Below are 22,896 nucleotides of genomic sequence, written 5' to 3' on the forward strand. Positions count from 1 at the left end.
GCGAAATCTAGGAAGACACAGTCAGCTATAGAACAACGATCAAGAATTGTATGTAGCTTGTGTGTAAAGGAAGCCAACTGAGTTTCGCTGTAAAGAGATCGGCAGAAACCATGTTGAGCCTTCGAAAAGAACGAGTTGGCATCAAGGAAATTAACAATGTTTGTGTAAAGAACATCCTCTAGGATTTTACACGGGATACTAGTTAGTGAAATCGGGCGGTAGTGTAGGGGTGAATTTTTACTTTCAGGTTTATGAACTGGAACCACCTTTCCGACTTTCCAGTCGGATGGCAGTGTGGATTCATCAATTGATTGTTGGAACATTTTGGATAGCATAATACTGGAATATATTTTTGTACTTTTTAATAATTTAGCATTGATAAGGTCAATTCGTGGGCTTGAGGACACTTTCAATGATTCGATAATTTTTTCGATGCCAAGGGGTTGAATAATTCCTGGATCCATTGTTAGAGAATCAAAAGGCTGCACGTTGGGAAGTGTTGTAGATGAGGTTGTAAGAAAATTGCGGCAAAATGCACCATTTAATACCACAGAGCAGTCGGCAACTTGAATCGCATCGCCAGAAGAGTCAGGTAACATGATTTCGCTATTACGGTCAGGGAGAATAGTTCGCGAAACTTTTTGGATCATTACTGAGCATAGCTGGCAGAGTATTTTGTAGGAAATTATTACGAGAACATCTCAGTGCGGACACATAAGCATTATTCTCTTTCACATATGCATCTCACCACTGCTCGGAGGGAGAATGCTTGGCAGAGCGATAGAGCGGCTTTCTTTTTTTTTGTTACGGAGTCGTTTTAAATTCGAGTTATACCAAAGTGCTTTTGAATGCAATGAAATAGTGCGCATAGGTACGTGCTTGTCGATTAGTTTATGTACTTTTGTTCTAAACATTTTCCAGTTAGATTTGGTTGTACGGCTTTCAATATCATCTAAGAAGACGTTGAGAAACGCAGACAGTTCGTTATTAATAGCTTCAAAGTTGGCTTTACTGTAATTACGAAGGGACGTTTTGACTCTCAGGATTTTTGACTGACAATATTTTAGTTCAAAACAGAGCGTTAAATGATCGCTAATACCTGGCAGATACGATAAATCAGAGACCATAACAGGATAGTTCGTTAGTATGAAGTCAAGCGTACTTGCCGTATTGTGCGATAGCCTAGTAGGTTGGAAGAGAAGCTGATAAAGAGACAATACCGAGCAAAGATTAATAAAGCCAAAGCTTTCTGATGAAAGCAGTTTCAAAGCCAGGGGCTTAGAAGACCAGGAAATGTTGGGAAATACATGCCGGGAAATGGATTTATTCAACCAATTAGGTTGTATAGTGGTTAGCCAATAAAGGTTTTGTTCAAGAATTATACCTAGCGCATTGAGCGTGTTCTGTTTCAAACAACAATTTCACTAATGCACGTCGCGACAATTATTCCCGCGGACATTACGATCGCACACATATATTAGGCTTCAATACGACAAAACACAGGGGCAAGGAAAGTCTTTTGTGTGGCGCTACTCCGGTTGTTCTCACCAAAAACTTAAGCACCAATGCCAATGACAATAAAGGCACAATGGAGGTCGAGCGTGAAACTACACAAGGCCCACGAACCGCGGTCACAACCAGAAGACGCACTTCTTGGGCGGATTCATGGGAGTCCCTGGCGCACAGCCGAACGCGTCCGAGAACTCGACCATGTTCGAAAGTGGCACAATGCAGCGCGAGCGGCCAGCGGCATAGCGTGCTGAAGCGTCGTCCACGTTCTCGCACCACTTGGCGCAGTGGGCAACGAAGAAGAGATGATCGGCCCTCAAGTTGAGGCCCGGAAGCTTCAGATTCCGCTGGAGGGCGGGCAACGAAGCGTAGGCTGCGTAAGCAGTCGCGGTGCCCGCGAAGTCAGCGAGGTTTTCCGAGTCGAGTGTGTCGTCAAGCAGAGCCTGCCGGGCTTTCATTTTCTTCTGCGAAATATGTTGAAAGGCACTGATCAGGAGGCTAGCGCGAATATTTGTGAGCGGAGAGCTTTCCGCATGGAGCTCGAAGTGTTTTATCCGTATTTGATGCCTTCAAGAGGAACCCCTTATTTTTCTAGATGACACGCCGGACATTGCGCCAGTACTAAGCTTCACGCTCGCGCTCTGCCTTGAAAAGGCCGCCAACTCCACGCTTTACTCCTTCCACGCTTCTACCGGAGAACGCGCGGCATGTCTTCGCGTGCGGAGTGCTCTCGTTCCCGGCACGGAGAACTGCAGGAGTAACTGTTGGCTACTGTTCACTGTGGCATAGCATTTCTCTTCGCATCTTGGCTTTTGTGTCGCTATTATAGCTGCTCCCAAACGTACACAACTTCAACATATTACTTGTTTATGCGCAATGCCTTGCTTCCCGGGAGCGCCTGTCAATGGCCTGCAAAGTTTGTCAGCAAAGTGATAAAGCATGCACTCACGGCAGCTTTGTGAGATTCTCGCAAGCAGAGAGCCTTCTCTGTGTAGTTCCCTAGGAACTCAGGCGTTGCCCAGGGACGGTGCGTCCCGGAAGCGTCGTACATGGTCCCATTTACGTCGTAACCATGCATAATCTCGTGACCAACTACCTGCAATGGAGCAAAAAAGCAGAACCAAATCCGCGCATAATAATAACACGCAGTTTGATTTGAAAACTAGGGATTAATTTGAAAATTGCTAATTACACGTGCGTTTTAACACAACAGAAGATCGAGTAACCTAATTGCGGTATCCGAGAGACCACACAATAAACATGGCAAAAGCGATATAATGGCATTTAAGCGACTGTGTAGCAGTTCACTGTATTGCATTTGATCGCGCACATGGAAAAAAATTATCGATTCTGACAGTTTAGTATCGTCACTGGCCTGAAGGGATTCCGAACTGACCCATTTCATGCTTCAGAAATGTTGTCTACCCTGATAACTTTATCACCGGCTTGGATTTTTGTTTAAAGTCTTCTCATCCGCCAGCTAACACATGCTTTATTGGCTTGTCTTTTTTTCACTTTCTGGGTGCTATACCAACGTAGTAAGGGGACACACTAATCTGAGTGTACTTATCTATTTATCGATTCGGTTGTAAAACTTTAGAATCAGGTTAGTGATGGCTTCCTTCATCAAACACTTCGACAGAACATGAAGGTATTCACTGCCGTGACAGTGTAAGAGATTTCTCGTTAAAGTGAATTTCACTATTGTATATGAGATGCGCGACCGTCTTCGCGCGCATTTGTGGTAATTGCAATTTACTTAGTTCTTGAAATTCACAAGTAACTTTCTCCTTGCTGGAAATAATTCAGCAACAACACTGGGTGTTGAATATGGATAGAAAATTCTCATAACTGCTGCACCAGACTGGCCTCACTGTGAAGTGCTTTCGAAGTGAGCAATCGTATAAACTGTTTCCTCCCGCTTAAACAAGTCATCGTCAGGGAGCCAATGATTATGAAAGCCATACTCTTCGTAAAAGGCAGCAGCGATAGGAAAGCAGTTCAACAGGTCATCGCAATATAACGAAATCTAAACACGCCTTAGACATTTAAAAGATCTTCCATTTACATTTTCACTAAAGCTTCACATTGGTCTGAGCATATAAATCTTCAAACTACATTTGTACTAGTTAAGAAAAAAGAATGGAGAATCTCCACTGGAGTTTCGTTCGTCCTCTCACGAACGAAACCTTCGTAAGAGCACCAAGACCCAGGCGGCTGTTTCATGACGTACATGGCGCACATATCACAATATTCGTGGCATGACCAACCATTAATGTTTGTCGTACACTCTTTTCACACTATGCCAATTTTGGTAGATACCAAGTAAACGAAGCGATCCTCAGAGAACCAAGACGTAGGTGGATAGATAGATAGATAGATAGATAGATAGATAGATAGATAGATAGATAGATAGATAGATAGATAGATAGATAGATAGATAGATAGATAGATAGATAGATAGATAGATAGATACGTAGATAGATAGATAGATAGATAGATAGATAGATAGATAGATAGATAGATAGATAGATAGATAGATAGATAGATAGATAGATAGATAGATAGATAGATAGATAGATAGATAGATAGATAGATAGATAGATAGATAGATAGATAGATGAACAGCCTGAAGTTCGCACTAAAATTCCAAAGGGTAGGTTATCCAAATCTCTTATTTACCCTGTATTCCTAATTAAGGTTAATCGCCTGAAATAACTGGTAATTTCCTTGCAGCTTGCAATTCATGGGCACTTTTACGTCTTGGACAAAAATGTTCTTCAATATGCTTCTTGTTGCATAATACAGGTAGCTGTAGACTTTACGAATACGCAGTGCTCTATATTTGTTTTAATTGGTAGATATGATTACTAAGCTCCATTCACGTCCGCTAAGTCGTGAAAAAGATCACCGGCCATTACAATACTCCGAAATGCGGATCTTGAGCCTAGCTCTATGCTTGTTTTCATTTCGCTGTATATTGGTGTGCGCGGAGAATACGTCTCGTGTAGCATGTTGCAAACGGAGCGAAGTGCTGCGCGACCGCCTCGATAATTGGGATATCGCGAGACGCAGCGCGTGGGTGAGGCGTGGGCGCGATTCACAGTCGTCGCCGCAGACAGACATGCGCTCATGCAGCGCTCTGCTTTCATATGTCCGACGCGCGCCACTCTGGCGCCATCTTGTGTCCATCCTCGCCGCAGTGCCCGTCTTGCACGGAACTTACGCTCTTTTTCTCACGCTTTCGCCATACTCTCTTCCTCCGATTTCGGCCTCGTGGTTTCGCTGCGCCTTTCTCATCCGCTTAAATACTCGCGCTCTCCTCGCTATCGCCGTCTTTCATCTCCCGCTGGCCTCCATGTTCGCTGTTTCGTTCATTTTAAACAGCGCCAAAAACACACAAGAGCACCGGGCAGCTCTTTGCTCCGATGCTTCGCTGCGCTCGTTCGTTCGGTTACGAGGGACGCCAAGACACTCTGATGCTTAACGCTGGAATGGGCACCTTATGGCTGTGCACCAACATTTCTAATAAATTATTGCAGTGACAAGCCACTGTCTTCGATATAAAGCGGCATCAGGGAAATACTGTCGAAGAAGATAATGTACCAGAAAGCAGACAAAATAAGAATGATATTTACTTACGCCCAGCAACCTATTCTGAATTCCTCGTACACTCTAAGCCTGTAAACGGCGCGTTTGGCATTTGAGGTTGCTAAGTATTATTTAAAACACACGTCTTTGCACTATTTATCACGGATCCTTACTAAGCCCCATTTTAGACCCTATTGCCACCGTCTTTGTCCCGGTGCATACTACCCCTGCAAGCAGGAGCGTAAACATTATTAAATAAATGTGCAAACTGGCCGCTGGTACCAATATACATCATCAGGGATTCTAACATCCTAAGGATCACTCGGTTAAAATATGCCCGAATTTATGGCAGAGCAAACCATCCAATGCCAGCAGTAGTTTCACTTCTAAGATTTGTTCTTTTCCAAAAGTGTACAAAAGTGTCATGCCGCAAACAAATGTGCTTGATTATTTTTTCATGGACAAATAGTAGTCTCCATAAAGAAATATACTGGCCGCTTATTTCCAAGAAAAATAATGTTTGATCAGAGTGCATACTAGAGTAAGATCATTTAACCATATAGTAAACGTAGCGTGATTGCAATGGTTAATCGGAAGAAGTTATCGTGAATCATAATTCACCAAGCCGTGCTGCCCCAACCACTGCGTAATTGAGGTTGCTACTTTCGCAATGTAGCCTAAACCGGAGGCATGCGTTTTTAATGTGATGCAGGCGAATATACCTTAAATTCCACTGGGAACACTTTCTACGACGCTGAAGTATTTCATAGAATGACAAGATTCACTATTCGTTTATGTAACCGCATGTACAATTGTCGCGTCATCTGTAGGCCGGCTGCTCCCATGTAGGTGGCACAAGGGAATGCAGTGCCCGCTGCTTTCATAGTGCTCGCTCTGTTTGGTGCCGAACAGTCACTCCGGGGCTTGTGAAATTAACCGTCTAAATGAAGAAAACGCAAAGAGACTATTTTCCCATGCCGCAAGTTTTCAGTAGCATTGCAAAAGCGCAGGAATAGTAACAAGAGTACAGAATTTTTCAACAAAAGTAGTAGTAAACTATACAGCATGTACAGTGCCTACAACGTAAGCGAAATTCCGTGACGCATTTAGAAACAATATGCACGAACCTTCTTAGCGACACTACAGTATCATCTGTGGAGCCTGTTAAAACAACTCATCAACGGCGGAAGCAAATGCTGTGAATGCTTTTTGGACGCCTGGAACTTTGTTTACAACGTGCGTACTAGCATGCCAGCATGAATAATGAACTACTTGCACTAGAGGAAGAAGAAGAAGAAGTGATTCTATTGCTGAGTGCTTGTTCTCCGTCACCAGTAATTTGTGGTAATTCTCGCTTTCTTCCGGGCATCACTGTTCCCTGCCCGACGGGAATGGAAGTGGAGCCACCCGCACTCCCACCTGATGTAGCGGCGCCCGCGTCGGCAGCCTCAAGGAAGCGGAACAGCCTCTCGAGCGACAGCGAGGCTACCCTGATAGACTCGACCGAGAGCGACGACAGCTCCGACGACGACTACGTGACTGTCCTGAGCCAGAAAGCAAAGCGGCGGATGCTTAGGGCCTCTGTGGACACATTAACTATGAGGACTCTGCAGAGTTCGCCGAAGTACACCATCCTTTTCTTACCTGTGCTACCCTCCGACAACATGAGGTTCCTCAACAGGCAAGTTGCATCGGTTGAACTCGAGAGACTGTTGCCGAATAGCATTGAGGACGTACGAGTCAACCCTCGGAAGAATATTGTCGCGGTAGACGTCGCCCAAGCGTCGGCGTTAGATTCTCTGCGAGCCGTCACTGTTCTCGGTGGCATGAACGTCCGTACCATCATCCCGATGGGAAAAGAGACTACTACAGGCGTCATATATGACATTGATGCGGCCATCTCAGGCGAGGATTTACCCCTATTGATAAAGCCTGCCAATCATGGGATCCAGATACTACAGGTGGCCCGTCTCGGAACTTCCAGATGCGTGAAAATTGTCTTTAAAGGTGACTGCCTTCCATCGCATGTGAAGGTAGGTCATTTTCGACATGCTTTCCGGCCCTTTGTTCCGAAGCCGCTTCAGTGTAGAAACTGTCAGAAATTCGGTCACGTCAGCGCCGTATGTGGAAAGTCTGCTGTATGTTCCCGCTGTGCAGCGCAACACTCTGCAGGCAACTGCCAGGCAAAAACTTTTAAGTGTCCGAACTGTCAAGGGCCCCACGATGCCTCATCAAAGGAATGTCCTAAAGTTAAGCGAGAACTCTCCATCTTGAAGAAAATGGTGAGGGATCGGTCGACTCATCGTGAAGCAGCTGCTGACGTCAGGCGACGTCGTTCTCGTCGCAGACGCTCATCAAGGAATTCTGCTCTCCGCACAAAGAATACGCGTGCCGCACAGCCTCTTGCTGTTGAATCTGCTCCAACCTCAGTGCAGAATGTTTCCAAACCGTGTATAGATAACGGAGCATCTCAAAAGAATGCCGTGGATGAGGAATGGCCACCACTGCCAAGGATAAGCCCTGTGGAAAAACCCCAACAAGGAAAGGCGCCACAATGCTCCACCCCTCACCCAGATGAGCTGACAGAGCATGACCGCCGAATTGTTACAATACTCAAGTCTTTGATACATGCGATTCGCACGCTTGTGGGCAACTCGAATACGCCAACAGCTCGAAGCGCAGTGCAAGTGTTGGATGCCCTGAGCCCAGTGCTTGCAAATCTTGCATAAGCACAATGGCTCTTCCACTGCCTTCATTCCGTGATGAAGTGCGTAGCGCGACGATTTTCCAGTGGAATTCCAGAGGACTTAAATCACGGATTTCATGTTTCCGCCAATACGTTTTCACGCACCAATTTCCTGTAGTGGTAATATGTGAACCGAACGTGTCCAAAGCGCTAAGACTCTCTGGATACGAAGCCTTTATGGCGTCGACGTGCGGGCAATCCAGCAAAGTAATTGTTTAGATCCGTACAGAACTGACTTACATTCCCCACTCCGTGCAGCCTCATGATGGAAACCAATACGTGTGTCTCCGCCTTACAAAGAATAAAGTGGCCTTCACCCTTATCGGCGCCTACATATCCCCATATAGTCGGTTCGACGGCGACCGATTGCGAGACATCCTGACGGCGACTACTGGACCCTGGATTATCACGGGAGACTTTAATGCTCATCACTTGGCTTGGGGAAGCTCCAGAATAGATTCGAGGGGCCGGAAACTTGTGGAATTTGCTTCCGACCATGAACTTAGCATTATGAACGATGGCAGTCCGACGTACTTGCGTGGTTCGAACTACAGCAGTTGCTTAGACTTGACCTTGGTGTCACGGCAACTTGATCAAAATGTTCGATGGTTCTCTGACATCGAGACTCATGGTAGTGACCATATTCCCACCTACTTAAGTATCACTGGATTCGGAAGCTTCTCCTCTTGTACTTCCCGACAAGTATATATAAGGTGGTCAACGTATAAGACAAAGGTGGAAGAGGCATGCAAAGAAGGATTTACCGGCACCATTGAGAATCTTATTACAAGTGTACTGGAATCTTCTAAGTACACATTTACATCCGCTAAAAACGTACGGATTTTGACATGGAGCTTGAGCGACTTCGAACCATTCGCAGAAGAGCCGAGAGGCGATACAGGCGCACGAAGTCAATTCATGACCATAGAGTCGCTCGACGTATACAGAAGAAAATCCAACGTCGTATGGACAGGCTGGAGGAACAACGGTGGAAGACGTTCTGCGAATCACTTGACCCCCGCAAGCCACTGTCTATCATATGGAGGACGGTGCGCGGCCTTGGCTCGTCTCCACAGCAACGACACCCATTCTCATCCCTAGCCCTCTATCAAGGCCGCTCACAGGTCGATATAGCCGAAGACTTCTGTGTGAAGACTGCGGGCAGTGTGGTCACCATCAGTGGCGAAATTCTGGGTGAGGTTCCTGCGACACGCTTCCCGGAATTGAATGTGTCCTTCTCACTTGAGGAATTGGACGCTGCCCTGGCCTCATGCAGGCGCTCATCGTCGCCAGGACCAGACGGCATCACCTACGCTGCTTTATGCCACCTAGGTGAAGATGGCCTAAGCAGACTTCTGGAATGTTATAACCAGTCATGGACTGATGGCGTCGTTCCTGAGCGGTGGAAGTCCAGCCGCTTGATACCACTCCTGAAGCCTGGAAAGTCTCCACTTGACCTAGCGTCCTACCGACCCATTGCGCTGTCCAGCTGTGTTGGGAAGGTCATGGAAAGAATGATTCTCACCCGCCTAGAATGGTATCTTGAGCGCCACAACGTATACCCCGATGCCATGGCTGGTTTTAGAAGAGGCCGTTCCTCTATTGACAACGTCATCGATCTAGTCACGTCTGTACAACAAGAAAAACACCACAAGCGTATACCGGTTGCACTACTCCTCGACGTGAAAAGCGCCTATGACAATGTAACGCATGAAGCCATCCTTGATGCCCTGGAAAATAATGGAATTGGTGGACGCATGTTTCGGTGGATTCGGAGCTATCTATTCAAAAGGTCCTTCTTTGTGCACAGTGCAGATGGCCGAACTACTGACCATTACACTTATCGTGGCGTCCCTCAGGGTGGGGTTCTTAGCCCCACTTTGTTCAACCTTGCAATCCTTGGCCTTGCCGGCGTTCTACCGCATACAGTAAACCTCTCAATATATGCTGACGACGTATGCATATGGGCCTCGGCAGTTACACGTCTCCAGGTGCGTGCAGGGCTCCAAAAAGCAGTGACTCTAACATCATCGTACCTGCGTGCGCAAGGCCTAAGCATTTCGACCGAGAAGTGCGCCTTAGTCGCCTTTACCCACAAGCCCATGACCTGGTACCCCATTTCTATTGACCACCAACCAATTTCGTACGCAAAAACTCACCGATTCCTAGGCGTTATTATAGACAGAGACCTTTCATGGAGCCCCCACATCTCATACTTGAAGAAGAGGCTTACTTCTATCTCCCATATACTAAGGTTTCTTGCCGGTAAAACGTGGAGCACATCCGTGGCATCTATGCTTCAACTATACAGGACGCTCTTCCTAGGATACTTGCGATACAGCACACCAGTGCTGTCCAATGCTAACAAAACTAGCATCCATGTCCTACAGAGCATTCAAGGCCAAGCCCTTCGAACATGTCTGGGGCTACCTCGAAATGCTTCAACCGTGGCAACAATTGCCCTCGCGAGAGACAACCTAATAAGGACCTATATAGATATCGACACACTCCGGGCGCATGTTCGCCATATATCCAGAGTCCCTGACCACCATCTCGCTCACTTGCCTGAGAAAAGACCCAAGGCAGCGTTCTCCAGATCGATTGCGGCTAACCGGCACTCTTTGTCTTTGAGGCACTCACCCGCAACACGAACGCCATCCCCTATGTGGTGCTTGAAGAAGCCTCCTGTGTACCTTGCTGTTCCAGGAATAGTGAAGAAAGCTAGCCTGACCACCGCGGCTCTCAAGCAGATCACATTGGAACTTCTGCATTTTTCATATGCTAACCGAATTCATGTTTACACGGATGGTTCCGTGTCCGAAAATTCTACGGGCGCCGTTGTTCTACCATCTCAATCGGTCGTCATCAAGTTCAAAACTTCTCACGTAACGACATCTACAGGTTCTGAACTGGCCGCTCTTCGCGCTGCTGTCGAATACATTGAAAAAGAACCGCCCAACAAATGGGCAATATTTTGTGACTCGAAAGCAGCCCTCCAGAGCTTGCGAAGCTTACGACGTGGCAATTATGAACAGCTGGTGTCACAAATCAACGAAACCTGCCATTGCGCATCTGAACGAGGACATGACATCATATTTCAGTGGCTGCCAGGACACTGTGGCATCGTTGGTAATCACCTCGCCGATGACGCTGCCCGACGTGCCCAGGCTGGCTCACCGACAGTCCTTATACCTTTATCCAGAGTCGACGCTGCAAGAGAGCTTCGCAGTCTTGCTCGTGCAATCACGTTAGGTTGCTGGCATACACCACAGAACTCTAAGTGTCGTTTACACAGTCTCCACCCATCACTAAAACTTACATTACCAGCGAACATTCCACGACGTGACGCAACACTGCTGTGTCGGCTGTGGGTAGGAGTAGCATTCACCAACTCCTACAGCTACCGCATTGGAATGGCGGATTCACCAATGTGCGCTAAGTGCAAGTGTGAAGAGACCATCAGTCACCTTCTGTGCCACTGTTCTCGCTTCGATAATCAACATGAGACTCTCCAGTGTGCATTAAATAGACTGGATGACAGGCCATTCACGGAAGCGAAGATCTTGGGAGCCTGGCCTCACAGCTCATTGGCCCAGAAAGCAGTTAGAGCGCTTTCTCGCTACCTGAAGGCAACGGACTTGAGTGCCCGACTATAGACAACCTACACTTAAGTTCTCTCTGTTTCTCTTTCACTCCCCATTCCCCTCCCCACGCGTAGGGTAGCAAACTGGACTCAGTCTGGTTAACCTCCCTGCCTTTCCGTCTTCCCTTCTCTCTCTCTCTCTCTACTTGCACTAATCCCTATTTCAGGTTTCTGAAACCATCCTAATATATAAAATGGCATTTAAAATTACATGTACTTACCATGCCAATGCCGCCATAGTTGATAGCAGGAGGAGTTCCGGTATAAAAGAAGGGGAGCTGGAGAATTGCGGTTGGAATAACCACAGTATTGGTATTAGTAATATAATAGGCGTTCACTTGAGTTTCATCGAAGATCCAGGTCTTCTGGTCAGCCCAAGTGTGATGACACGAAACCGATCGTGCCTTCCTCCATGCGTCGAAAAATTTGTCCGTAGTCACGTCCGGCACTGAATCTAACATGTGATGAAGCAGTGTAGGCTTAATTGGTCACATTGCTCCCTGTTAACGAACTTACACGCAATTAGTGGACACCCAATAAAACCTTTGTGAACTTTGGTTGTCGTTGTCTTGAACGTAGCAGTTAAAATAAATTATCGGGTTTTACGTGCCAAAACCACTTTCTGATTATAAGGCCCGCCGTAGTGGAGGACTCCGGAAATTTGCACCACCTGGGGTTTTTGAACATGCACCTAAATCTAAGTACACGGGCGTTTCCGCAATTCGCCTCCATCGAAATGCGACCGCCGTGGCCGGGATACGAACCCGCGACCTCGTGCTGAGCAGCCCAACACCATAGCCACTGAGCAACCACGGCGGGTTAAACGTTGCAGTGAAGCGACATATTGTCATGACGGGGGAGTAGGAGCTCCACTACACCTAGAATTGGTTCAGCGGCAAAGCGCTTAACCAGCAACGGAACAAACTGCCCGAGGCCATTACCTAGCCCCTTGGTGTGAGATTAGAGTAGATCGCAAATTTCCAAACAACGAATCGAAATACACGAAGCACGTGTTGCACCACGTGATTATGTGTACAACTGCAAATTTCGCATGCCTTCTATGACGCCTAAGGCCTGCCCAACACGCCCAAGTCCTGCGAACGACCCCCGGCGACGCTTAAGTCTGTATATCGCCTTTTTTTCTTCTTCTATCATTTTGATCTGAAGGATGTTGCGTGTCCCCGTGCAGGTGCCATTGGAATGCGGAAGTTGCGCCTATCTTTTTTCAAAATTTCACTTTTTTTAGCTGTGCTGTTCCTGCGAGTGTCCTAAGTGATGCTCTTAGTAGGACTTCAGTTACCAGCCAGCACTGATGACAGGATGCTTCCTTCCTAAAGTGTGGTATTTGTGTGTACTGAGTAAATCGGCCTAACTGCAGTTGTACTGCAGCTTTCCGAATAAGCCCACAAGCTACACCTTCACATGTACAATTGGAACGAATTCAAGCGCCAACTTGTTTAAAACGACAAGGATTTGAATTATATGTTCCGCGGTGCGAATGAAATTCTAAGAGTGTCCATGTTCTGAATCAACAAATTAAGCTTAAAATTGCTCTAGGCTTCAAAATCAACTATGCAGTGCTTACGCGTTGGAATTTTGTGCAGTTACTCCGAAGAAATATTCTCATTGCTTACATTTTCTTCACATGCCAAAATATAATGGTGTGAACATAAAGCTGGTATCATTTTTACTACCATACTGCGTGACTCAATGAGAAAACTGCGCGTAGCCTCGTTACCGGAAACAGTACAACAAAAACGTAGTCATCAAAAAAACAGACATGGTTATCACACGAAAGGGCACTGGTATTGATCCTGCGTATGGTATTTATTCTCGAAGCATGCAACTTCATTTAAAGGTGCCTGAGCCACTGTTTATCAAATTCCCGAAATGCATTTAAAGTTGAAATGCTACACATGCTAAATACTTTACCAAAATGTACTTTCATGCATTGAGAAGAAGTGGGGTTATCGCCTATGATCCCCTTCGTGGTGCTGCCACTCGTTCTTGAGTGCCTTGCACTGCGAAACCTGAGGCGCAGCGGGACGAGCCAGCGCCTCCTGGAAAGAAGGCGCGTGCACTCTGCTTTGTGACGTCGTGCTACATGGACTGAGATTTCCACTATCAAGCACGGCTTGACGAAAGCAGTAACGTGAAAATCATCGTGGCTTACTCAGGAGAATCTCCATTGGATTCTATTGTAGTCGGGCAAGTAAGCATGACGTCATTGAATGAAGTGCACAGGCCTTGTGCTGTTTAGGAGACGCTGGGCGAAGCCACAAGGCGCCGCTTACTAAACGTCACCATTGCGCGCAGTTTCAAATTTGATGCAGGATGTTCGCGTAGACTTGACTAATTCCGAATTTGGCGCCGACGACGGACCAACAAGGATGTTCTCAGCGAGCCTCAGTGCGGTCACCGAGCGAACTCCTCGTGTAACCCGCGGCGGTCGTAGTGTCTACGTTATATCGCAGATCGTAACTACATGCAACTGTAGTGGGTATGCGCAGGATTTGCTTAGTGCAAGACAGGGCTTGGATATGCGTTCGCGCTCAAAGACTCCTGTCTGGCGTGGCTCAAGGCTTGTCGATTCTTGAAACCTAATCGAAGTTAGTGAGACCCCACATTTGCATACCAATGAGTAGCCTGTCTGAAGTTTAGTTTCTATGGGGCAACCACGGCCTAGCAGAGCAGTGGACAGTCGGCTTATTTATATATTTATTTAGTTGTTTATTATACCTCAAATCTCCCGTTGAATGGTATTACATGAGTGGGCTGTTACATCAGTAGACAAGGCGATCGATGAATTCCTTGAATTTGCTGGGGTCGGAGTGGTGGATAGAGTCAATGGGCAGGGTATTCCAGTCTTCGGCTCTTTGTACAAAAATATGAATGCATGTGGACCGAAGAACGTGCAACTGATCGATAAACTGCCTTTCCATGGCTTGTGCGTTATGAAGACTGGTCGGCGGGAGCGATAGCAGATGAGGAAGGTGATGCGCGATAGAAATTATAAAAAGGGCAAATGAGAGAAATATTGAGTCGGCAGGCTAACGTTTTAATATTGGCGCGGTATCTAAGGTAGATACGCTGGTGTAATATGAATAATCCGAATAAACAAACCTTATCGCAGTGTTTTGGACAGCTTCGAGTGTATGTGGATGGTTAGATTGAAAGTGCTCCCACACCGCACATGCGTATTCCAGCTTAGGCCGAACTAGTGTTAAGTATGCTAGGATCCTTAGTAATGAAGGAGGAAGTTTTAAATTTCATGGTAAGTAGAAAAGTGCACGGTCTGCGTCGTTAGTAACATGTAATATCTGTGAGGACCAAGAAAGATCGGAAGTTAATTTTATGCCCAGGTATTTATAAGTGCTTACAAGGAGAATTTCGGATCCAGAAATAGTGTACTTAAAAGTTTGGTATGCCGTTCTCCAATGAAATGAAAATAGGACGGTTTTTTTATTATTCAAGCTAATCAACAATTTTTCGCACCATGCTTGAATGCAGTTAAGATCTAACTGAGCAATGGAAGAATCAGAGGCATTAAGCACAGGGTGGAAAAGAACGCAATCATCGGCGAATAGCTGGACGTTAGACTGAAGAGGAAGATCATTAAAGTAGGAGGGTAATTCACGTGGATCAAGGAAAGTAAAGGACCAAGTTTAGTGCCCTGTGCTATGCCAGAACGTAGGGGCTACACACGGTAAGAAGCGTTGTTAGCATAAAAAAAACTGTTTGCGGTTAGTCAAGAAATCACACATCCAATACAAAATCGGTAGCTTAAATTTAGACACGCTAGTTTTAAAAACAAGCGTTTGTGCGGAACTTTACCTAATGCTTTTTCGAAATCTAAAAAGAGGGCATCTACTGGTGTGTTAGTAGATATATGCTAGAGCTAACGTCATTCAAGAATAGCGCAAGCTGTGTGTCACAAGATAGCCCTTTCTGGATGCCGCGTTAGAATGAAAGAATTGGTTAGCTTCTACGGAATTTTACTCCGTGTGAATCGATGGTATGCTCCGAAACTTTTGAACAAACACAAGGTAAAGAACTTGGACGGTAGTTGGGATTGTAATTTGAGGTCCCGTTTTTGCAACTGGCATTATTCTGCCCATCTTCTAGTCCAGCGGCACCACTCCAGATAGAGTATATTGAAAAAAAAATGGGCGCTAAAATTGTGCTTGGGATATGTTTTGTGTTTCTGATTATTTTTCAATTGATTCCATCAATGCCAGATGTAGAAGTTAGTCACAATGACTCAATAACTTTCAAAATTCCATTAGGTTGAAACGTGCATGATGGCATGATGTCGTGGTTGAATAATGGGGTGTCAGGTAATTCGTTTTCAGGTTCAGTGGTTAATCACGGAGCAAAAAAAGTTGTTAAATATTTGGGTGACATCACCTTCTGCAACAGGGGGTTATGTTCATCAGTTAACGACAAGAATTTAGGATTACTAAGGTTATGGGTCTTCCAGAATCGCTTTGGATTATTTGTTAACGTATCTGGCAATGTTCAAAAGAAAACACGTTTAGTTTTTGAAAATAGCGCTGCGAACGTGTTATCTGCAGCACAATATTTGGCCCGTGCGAATGGGTTGTTTGACTCTTTCACTGACCGGAATAATATTTTGTTCTTGTTACTGAGGCGTTTGAGTGAAGCGTTGATCCAGGGAGGCGACGATTTTGCAGAATAGTAATGGTGGGAATGCGCTTCGCAACTAAGTCTTCCATTTTGTTTTTAAAGAAGGACCAAGAAGGACTCAGCAAAGCGCCGCGAAAAGTCTATGAGGAACCAATCGCAGAATTTTGTTAGTTCTTCACTGATTGCATCGCAATGTCTTTTTCGTAGAGCGTGATATTTTTCTTTTTTTTTGTGATGTGATAACTTGCGATTGACTGTGGTGCGGATTATTGCATGATCACTTATCCCTGGTAAATGTGTAAGTGGCGATGCGCTATCCGCATGCGAAGTTAGGATAACGTCCAGTATGTTCGAGGAATTATTGAATTCTCGAGTTGGCGCAGAAACAAGTTGTGACAAGCCAAAAGTTAAACACGTGTCGACGAAATTACTTTCTACGATACATTTTGATGTTAGGGCGAGGTCAGAGCAAGTTGTCGCTGGGAAATGAAAGTCGCCGAGTATTAGCTTGCGAGCACTGGAATTAGATATGGGAAGTAGATTTATGGCGCTGTGGAATTCTGTTATGGATGAAGGATGAGCGTCAGGGGGGCGGTAACATGCACAAGTAATTATGCGAGGAGAAGAATGATTGAACATTATAAATAGTAGCTCTAGGGTGCGAAAGGAGATTTAGAGGACTGCACTGAAGTCGCTGGGGAGCTGCTTTTAAAATACCGCCTCCTTGTTTGGTCACGCGGTCAAGTCGGAAGATATCCTGATGTCGGAAGCAATACAAGAGTTCTGCATCGGAAATTGAAGACTGCAGCCATGTTTCTGTAAGTACTATTAGGCCTGTTCAGTGTTATCAATGAGGAAACGAAGATCTTCGCGTTTAGGCAGAAGGCTCTGAATATTAGTGTGTATTAATGATGGTTTTCAGATTGAGCTTCCTTCAGAAGATTTGTGAACTTGCGGCTACAGGGGGTCAAGGGACTACCTTTTGTGCACGGTTATCGAAGATGTAAGTGGTTTTTTTCAATCAAAATTTTGTCATGACGGAGTTTGTAAGTTTTGTGCTGAGACTTGCTGAACTGGAAAAGGCGTTTTTCCGCAAGGCGGGTGTTTCCTACCCAATGTCCTACCGAATTCTATATTCGGAATCTATCAGCTTCCTTTTATTTAAAAGAACGATTTAGTTGCCATTGTAGTGCGCGAAAGGCACGACGCTTGGACGCGTTTTGCTTGGTCGGAACCGGTCTATTCTGTGAGCCCCCTCGACGCTTCTTGAGTCAAGGGATACCTGGAGTGTTTTGTTGCAGAGTTTTAGTACTAATTCTTTGGATTGTGCCCATGTTTCCTTGACGTCATTATCGCAGCAAAAAAATAGAAGGTGTGACCGGCGGGCGTGGTCCTCAGAATTGTCAATGCTGTCGGCGAATGTTTCAATAGTACTGGAGTTTCGCTCGGTGAGCGTCTGAAGATCCTCAACCTAGCTTTTTAGCGAGACCATAGCGGAACAGCCACCCTCTATTTTTGTAACCTTGAAACGACGTCGTCGAAAGTTTTTTCGTATTGGCACAGCTAAGAACGAATGGATTACATTTCGTTTAGTATGGTTTCCTGGGATGAACGTATGCCTTCTAGCATAGACAAGATATCGCAAGTACGTAATATCAAAGTACTTAATTATGATCGAAATTCGAAGGCGGATTTTCGTTTACTTCAGCCTGCTCATGCACGCTGTAACAGTATGAAGAAGCGCACTGCTCTGAACACCCTTCTTGATATATGTCAGCTATTGGCCAGTACCAGCCACATAGGTAATTGGCGAAATATATCACCGGGAAAGAGTCAGAAATCTTTTAAGTGAGGAGACTGCTTGAGAAAAAGGTCATTTCGCACTTCGCTTGCCAGCTTCATGCCTCACGCACGTCTGCAAAATTTGAATTAGACACTCACAGCAGCTTATGCTATCCATAAACTCTGTTTTTAGACCAAGCCCGAGGGTGGCTCAGGACCCCTTTAAACTACCAGGTTACCGTGATTGTTTTCTAACCAGAAGCCATTGCGTCACCTTACTTCGGCACTGCTTAACAAATAATAACTTAATACAGTAAGGCAATATATATTTGCGATGTTCTGTCACGCGCTGTGTTGGGTAATTATTTTGTGAGACCTTCTGACCGTAATACTTCTCAATGGCGGCTGGGTCTAGCCGCTGTCCAGGACTTCCCACGTAGTACTTCATGTTTGTGAGTTTCTGGACGGCCACTTGTCGTACACCACCTATGACCCAGCTTGATGTCTCGAAGGCTGTCCGGAAGGCTCTTCGAATATTGTCAACCATTGATGCTGTCTCATTCAGCGACTTTTGGTTGGTCACTGGTTGCCATAAATGGACATAAAAAAGCACGCTTCGAATTAACTAATTGCAAGTGAGATTATCTAAAAAAACATTGATCAATCAAGAGTTGAAATTCAAAAACAGAGAAAGCAGAGTTTGGGCAGATATCGATGAAATATTCATAGGCGCTTTCGCATTTCGTTCTGATATTTTTAAAGTTCGGGGGGGGGGGGGAATAGTAGGGATGTTTTTACTAAAGAGTAAAACTGGGTATAAATCGGAATTTAGCTTGCCCACGTTTCGGGTTCTCGTGGTAAATATCATGAATATAAAATACCAGAAACAACAGGCACTGGTCTTGTGTTTGAGAGCGGTGTCCTATATTTAGAAGCGAAATCACTGACAGTAATATATAATGACATAGCGAGCTGGTCCAAGTCATCTCATTAACTTATTACCGGAAGTATTTGTTGGCTGGCTTTAAACCGTTTTTTTTTTTTACAGATCACTTTAATGGGAAAAGAATGCGTGCTTTGCCATCGCATGAGGGGTATTTCTGCCCTTTTTCTAACAAGGCAAGAAGAAAAAGCGCAAAAACTCTCGCATCTCCGGTTCACTTATAACTCACAAAAATTCTAATTAGCAAGGGTCTCTCGCACCACACTCAGAAACACCGAAATTATACTCATACGGGCTCACTCAGACTCAAACAAACCAAAATTCAATTTAGCTCTGCTCAGTGGAACCCGGATTCACCAAACATCTATTCAGATGGACTCCTTCAGACTCACGGGTCAGGTGAGTCTGAGTTTGACTAAGGTGGCTCATTAGTGAGTTTGCCGACCTATGCTGGTAAGAGAACGAGAATTTGGTTTCTAGAATATGTGCTTATCTGGGTCAATCGATTTCAGTGGATGGGGATCACCAAATTGAAATCAGCCGAAGAATGCAAAAGATTGGAGAACATACAGTACCCATTACATTTGCATGATCGAGAGCTTACCGCTGTCCTTGAAACGATCATTGCACAACCATTCCATCCGCAGCACATTATTAGACTAGAACACGGAATGTAAGAAGAAGCTTGAAAATTACCTATGGACAACTGAATGGGCAGTGGAACGTAAAATAGTATGCTTAGGGTTAAAAGAAGTGGATGGGCTCTAGAGGACAGGAAACGGTCAGAAATTTTAGAAAAAAAAATCTGATAGAATGAAATTACGAAATTCGCAAGCCTATGACGCAGGCTGCTGATGCGAGATAGGAGTGTTTGAATTTAAGATTGTAGGCAAAGACTTACATGCTGCAGCGGTCTTATTTATTGTTATTATTTGCTATGGAGTCGAAGTTCTTGCGTGATGCCGAGTTGACAGTCATTTGCAGCTATGCCGAAGCAACGCTTTAATAATTGGTTTGAGCAATAAAACCGTACCATCATGTATCTTGACACTGACGAGTGCAAACCGGTGCTAAGGGTTGTGTCCCAGAAGCGACGGCTGAAATAAGCGATACGTGGATCTCGCACCATCTCGCAGTGCTGTAACGTCGCTGTCTCGCGTGCTGCTGTACTGACGTATTGTAATTACATACTGGGATGATATATGCCCAGTCTCGTGTACATATGTCTGATTAGTTGTCTAGCATATGAAACATTGCGTCAAATACAAGCACTGAGTATTACTAGCAAATCAGATGGTTAAGCATCGAAGTTGGCGGAAATTATTATTTAAATTGCCTTTGTAGTAACTGGCATTACGTCGCTAAATATTTAGCAATACTTGTTCCAACGAGTTAGTTACCTCGTGTCAGTAACTATATTACAGTTGCTTCTACTGGGTAAATCATCGTTACTTGAGTGCAAAACCAGTTACTGCAAAGTCTATGGTAACAATCGTTCACCTGCTCTGTAGGGCTGATATTCGTCAGACACTGGCAAATCACGAGGTTCTGCAGCCAAAATTGTGCGAACTTTTTGTCAATGATACATGCCTGTGACATATGAGACAAAACGACTGTATTGCTTCAGCAAATAAACAAAAATATGCGCACTGAAAATAATACGAATGTAAAGGCAATTGGCAAATAAAACAGGGGCTCCCCTTGTACCAAGACACTCGGAACGTCAAAATAGCCCTGTCACATAAGCTGCCAAAGCGTACTTTTTAATTATCGAAACGGTGACACGTGAATACCTTTTAAATACCTTTTTTTTTCGAACAAATTTGTCCGATATGATTGATGTCTCTAGCTAACTACATGTTTATATTGTAGCCTTCACTGTGGTTATGTCATGGAACGTGGGTGGTAATCAAAATTATCATACTAAGGTGGTGTTTTCCAACAAAGGTAAGTTATATTCGCCCTTGTCCTTACGCTACCGCGTTGAGATATGCGCAAAACATGGCTACCAATTCAGTTTGGTAGTGCATACCTCTTCAATGCTTTCTGAATGGAGGGCTTCTGTTTTTTAGCGTCTCCTGCTGGCATTTTAGTTTAACGAGTAGGCGATAACAGCAAAGTGACAAATAGTATAGTAGAAATGTTACAGGGGGCCGACGTACCGGAGAGCAGGTATGGAGCCGCAATTGCCAGCTTCATCACCTTTTTGACAAAATAATAGCAGGCTTGGCTTGGTTCTTCCGTGTTCGCTAAAAACCTCCGATCTGTGAACGGCAGCAGCTGCCTGTAGACGCTCCAAGCGATGAGGTAGCTAATCCACCGCCGTTTCACAGACTTGAAGAGTGCAGCGACAATGTTGAGTATGTCAATCTTATACAATATGAGGTAATCGCCTTTGTAGGTGTTATTGGTGTATTTGGAAATAGCCGTGGACCATTCCTCTGATGGCCATGCAAATATAAGAGGACGAGGTAGTGAATCTTCAGGGCTTAAGCTGGTGCCGCTTTTATTAAGCTGCGTTACCTGAACATCGAGAAGCAGTTGAAGGTATATGTTTGATTCTGCTACATCGAGACACACATAATGTCAAAACGTTCGCAGCCCGAGAAAAAAGCAAGCCGGCATCAGCTTGTGGAAACAATGTGTGGGACACAAATGCAACTAAGTTAAAGCAAAAAAGCACACCCTGGTATTTGGAATATAATTTAACCCGAATAATAATTTTTGTAATTTATTCCAAGCTGTGGCCTCCGTTTGTGCTTTTTTATAGCGATTAAGCGTCATATTTTAGCACGTCGGTGAGTATCAAGCGTGCACATTATTACTCGTTTTTACACCAGTACACTATTGTCCTTGTAAAACCCAGTGACTAAGGTTGCATTCAAGACGTTCACTGCATCGCAGCACTGGGTGATGAAACCCGTAAAGATATAACCCCGCTAAACCTAAACTCACTCAGCCGAGCCGTGGCCGCGTGCATAAAGCAGCCGCCGTTGGCTCGGCAAGTAGCGGCGGCTAAAGAAGGAATAGCACTCTGCACCGGTGGCATGTGTACCCCAGGTTGGCCGAGGGACTGGGCTCGAGTTTCACCAAAGCTAGGATCGGGGCATCAGCATTACTTTCGGTTATTGGTGGAAATCGTGCCTACTATTTTTTGGGCATTCTAGGAATTTTCCGGCGGCTATCTACTTAGGTATCTTTGTATGTTTGTAACTAAACCTCTTTCCTGCCTCCCTGGGTCCATGGGTTGTCAGCGTTGGCGCATCGCGCTGCGCCGATGTTGCACGGTTCGATCCCAACCATCGGATCAACTCCGGCTGCAGCACAGGCATTTAATGAGGTGAAGAAGCCTTATTGAAAAATTGGCAGTCCGGTGTTATGCATCAAAAGTGAACTTCACTGAAATTGATGCGAGTCGTACTACTGTAACGGATGAATAATACATGGGTAATTAAGGGACAGTTAGATTAAGACATTCAACTTTTTTTGTACTAGTAGAACGCACATTAGGGCACGGTTGAGATAGAGATAAGGTACTCGAACCCAAGAGCTTTGGTGGGAGTCGGACCCATAAGCTTCGGTGTTAAGGCGAAGTTAATTAAGGGATACCGATTAGGACACACTGAAAAGAAGGCAGTCGACACTGCGACCTTTGGCGCGAGAAAACAAGCTATTGGAAGTAACAACGCATTCGAATGTGAATGTCATGTAATTTACCGAGCGCCTCGTGAGTGCACATGCTTTCCCCTTCGTCCTCTTTAGCTTACGCTATAGTGACTGTCAACTTTCCTTAACTCGTTTCGATGGCGGCGACACGTTGTGTGACTGCACTGATTCAATGCAAACGCAATACCTTTGACCGTCATCTTGAGAATGCTTCGGCTGCAATTTTTCGTCTTTAGGCAACAATTCAGAATCCCTAAAGGTATGACTCCGCTTAAATCTAACCTCAAGCTAACCACGCCGCCATTGTTTGAGACAGCCGTCATTTGCTTGGTAGGTAGCAGGTGCACGTAAAGAATAGAACTCGTTAAA

The 22,896-nt window shown here is 45.2% G+C and overlaps 1 protein-coding gene across 3 annotated transcripts; it reads right to left on the reverse strand.

Moving 5' to 3' along the window:
• Nucleotides 1-1,458: 1,458 nt before the first annotated feature.
• LOC135902751 (neprilysin-2-like) lies at nt 1,459-21,226 on the reverse strand. 3 transcript variants are annotated; one of them, XM_070533742.1, is made up of 5 exons: nt 21,024-21,226; nt 18,311-18,500; nt 11,711-11,893; nt 2,459-2,605; nt 1,459-1,973 (listed from the first exon to the last, which is right to left on the reverse strand). In XM_070533742.1, the coding sequence occupies exons 3-5, from the start codon at nt 11,711-11,713 to the stop codon at nt 1,632-1,634; spliced, it is 492 nt and encodes a 163-aa protein (XP_070389843.1). In that variant the 5' UTR covers nt 11,714-11,893; nt 18,311-18,500; nt 21,024-21,226; the 3' UTR covers nt 1,459-1,631. The 3 variants fall into 3 exon arrangements, with proteins under 3 accessions (XP_070389843.1, XP_070389842.1, XP_065289042.1); XM_070533741.1 differs by having other exon boundaries at nt 11,711-11,943; XM_065432970.1 differs by lacking the exons at nt 18,311-18,500; nt 21,024-21,226 and having other exon boundaries at nt 11,711-12,001.
• Nucleotides 21,227-22,896: the final 1,670 nt, after the last annotated feature.

The sequence above is a fragment of the Dermacentor albipictus genome, chromosome 2, assembly GCF_038994185.2.
Source record: "Dermacentor albipictus isolate Rhodes 1998 colony chromosome 2, USDA_Dalb.pri_finalv2, whole genome shotgun sequence".
Lineage (NCBI taxonomy): Eukaryota > Metazoa > Arthropoda > Arachnida > Ixodida > Ixodidae > Dermacentor > Dermacentor albipictus.